General features: G+C 59.4%; 1 protein-coding gene across 1 annotated transcript in view; it reads left to right on the forward strand.

The window, feature by feature from the left end:
* Positions 1 to 1,587, forward strand: part of EPHA2 (EPH receptor A2) — a gene marked incomplete at both ends in the record, with an annotated part of 4,694 nt that overhangs the window by 2,914 nt on the left and 193 nt on the right. The window contains 6 exons of the mRNA XM_009077658.1: positions 6 to 287; positions 479 to 603; positions 782 to 941; positions 1,040 to 1,139; positions 1,259 to 1,314; positions 1,387 to 1,520. Of these exons, the coding sequence (XP_009075906.1) occupies positions 6 to 287; positions 479 to 603; positions 782 to 941; positions 1,040 to 1,139; positions 1,259 to 1,314; positions 1,387 to 1,520 (857 nt within the window). The remainder of the gene's footprint in view (positions 1 to 5; positions 288 to 478; positions 604 to 781; positions 942 to 1,039; positions 1,140 to 1,258; positions 1,315 to 1,386; positions 1,521 to 1,587) is intronic.

Here is a 1,587-nt window from a genome sequence, read left to right on the forward strand (position 1 = left end):
TGCAGTGCAGCTGCGGTGGTCGCCCCCCGCCGACCCAGGTGGCCGTGAGGATGTCACCTACAGTGTCACCTGTGAGCAGTGCTGGCCTGAGAGTGGGGAGTGCCGGCCCTGCGACGGAGGGGTCCGCTACTCACAGTCCCCTCGAGGTCTGACAGGGACAGGGGTGACTGTCACCGATCTGGAGCCACATGTCAACTACACCTTCACTGTGGAAGCCCGGAATGGGGTGTCAACCTACAGCCACCACCGGAGCGTGGCCGCTGCCACCATCAGCATCAACCAGACAGGTTGGATAGCATCTCCCACACCCTCCCTCCATCATGGGGACACCTCTGTGATGTCCCTGACCCTCCCCAGGGACACCTCCATGACATCCCTGTCCCCCATGAGCACACCTCTGTGATGTTCCCAGCCCCCATGGGAACACCTCTATGATGTCTCTGACTCCCCAAGGACGCCCTGTCTGTCCCCATGGCAGAGCCACCCCGTGTGACATCAGTGAGCCTGGATGGACGGACGGCCACGAGCCTGGTCCTCTCCTGGACAGTGCCACCACGGCAGCAGAGTCGGGTCTGGAAGTACGAGGTCACCTACAGCAAGAAGGTCTGTCCTGTGGCTCGGCTACAGCCTGACACCCCCAAACACATCCCCCCATCTGTGTCCCCTCCCAGTCTATGTCACCTCCATCCTTGCCCCATGCCTGTCACCTCCAACCCTGCCCCATCCATGTCACCCCTCCATCTGTGTCACCCCACCCACGTCAACCCACCTGTGTCCCTAGGTGGATGAGAACAGCTACTCAGTGCTGCGCTGTGAAGGCACTTCTGTCACTCTCCCGAAGCTGTCTCCTGCCACCGCCTACGTGGTGCGGGTCCAGGCGCTCACCCCTGATGGCCACGGGGCCTACAGCCCCCAGCACGAGTTTGAGACCCTGCCCGAGGGTGAGGACCTCAGAGGGAGGGAAGGGGCAAGCAGGAGTTTGGGGTGGGAGTCCAGGGAGTGCAAGGCTCATCCCAGCTTCCCTGAACGGTTCCTGCAGGTGCTGAGGCCATGGCATCTGCCACCGTCATCAGCGGCACGATTGCTGGGGTCCTCTTTGTCATTGTCCTCTTGGCCGTTGTTCTCTACATCCTGCGACGGTAAGGAGATAAACCCCCCCCAGACCCTCCAAAAAAAAAAAACCCCAAATACCATTTTTCCATTGCCAAAGATGGGCAAGGGATGATTTTTTTGGAGACAAAATGCTGGTTTTCCACAGGAGGAGGAGGTCACGGCCACGCCAATCCGCTGAGGATGTGTACTTCTCCAAGTCAGGTGAATGGTGGGACAATGGGGATGGGTGGGAGGGTGACACAGCTGCTGACCCCCACTCCTCGCACCTCCCAGACCAGCTGAAGCCCCTCAAGACCTATGTTGATCCCCACACCTATGAAGACCCCAACCAAGCCATGCTCAAGTTCACCACTGAGATCCCTCCGTCCTTCATTACCCGCCAGAAGGTCATTGGTGCCGGTACGTGGCATTGTCACCCCAACGACACCTCAAAATTGGATCAGGGTTGGGGGTTAAGTGTGTCCCCCATTTTTT

This window comes from Acanthisitta chloris, unplaced genomic scaffold (assembly GCF_000695815.1).
Source record: "Acanthisitta chloris isolate BGI_N310 unplaced genomic scaffold, ASM69581v1 scaffold33606, whole genome shotgun sequence".
NCBI classification, from domain to species: domain Eukaryota; kingdom Metazoa; phylum Chordata; class Aves; order Passeriformes; family Acanthisittidae; genus Acanthisitta; species Acanthisitta chloris.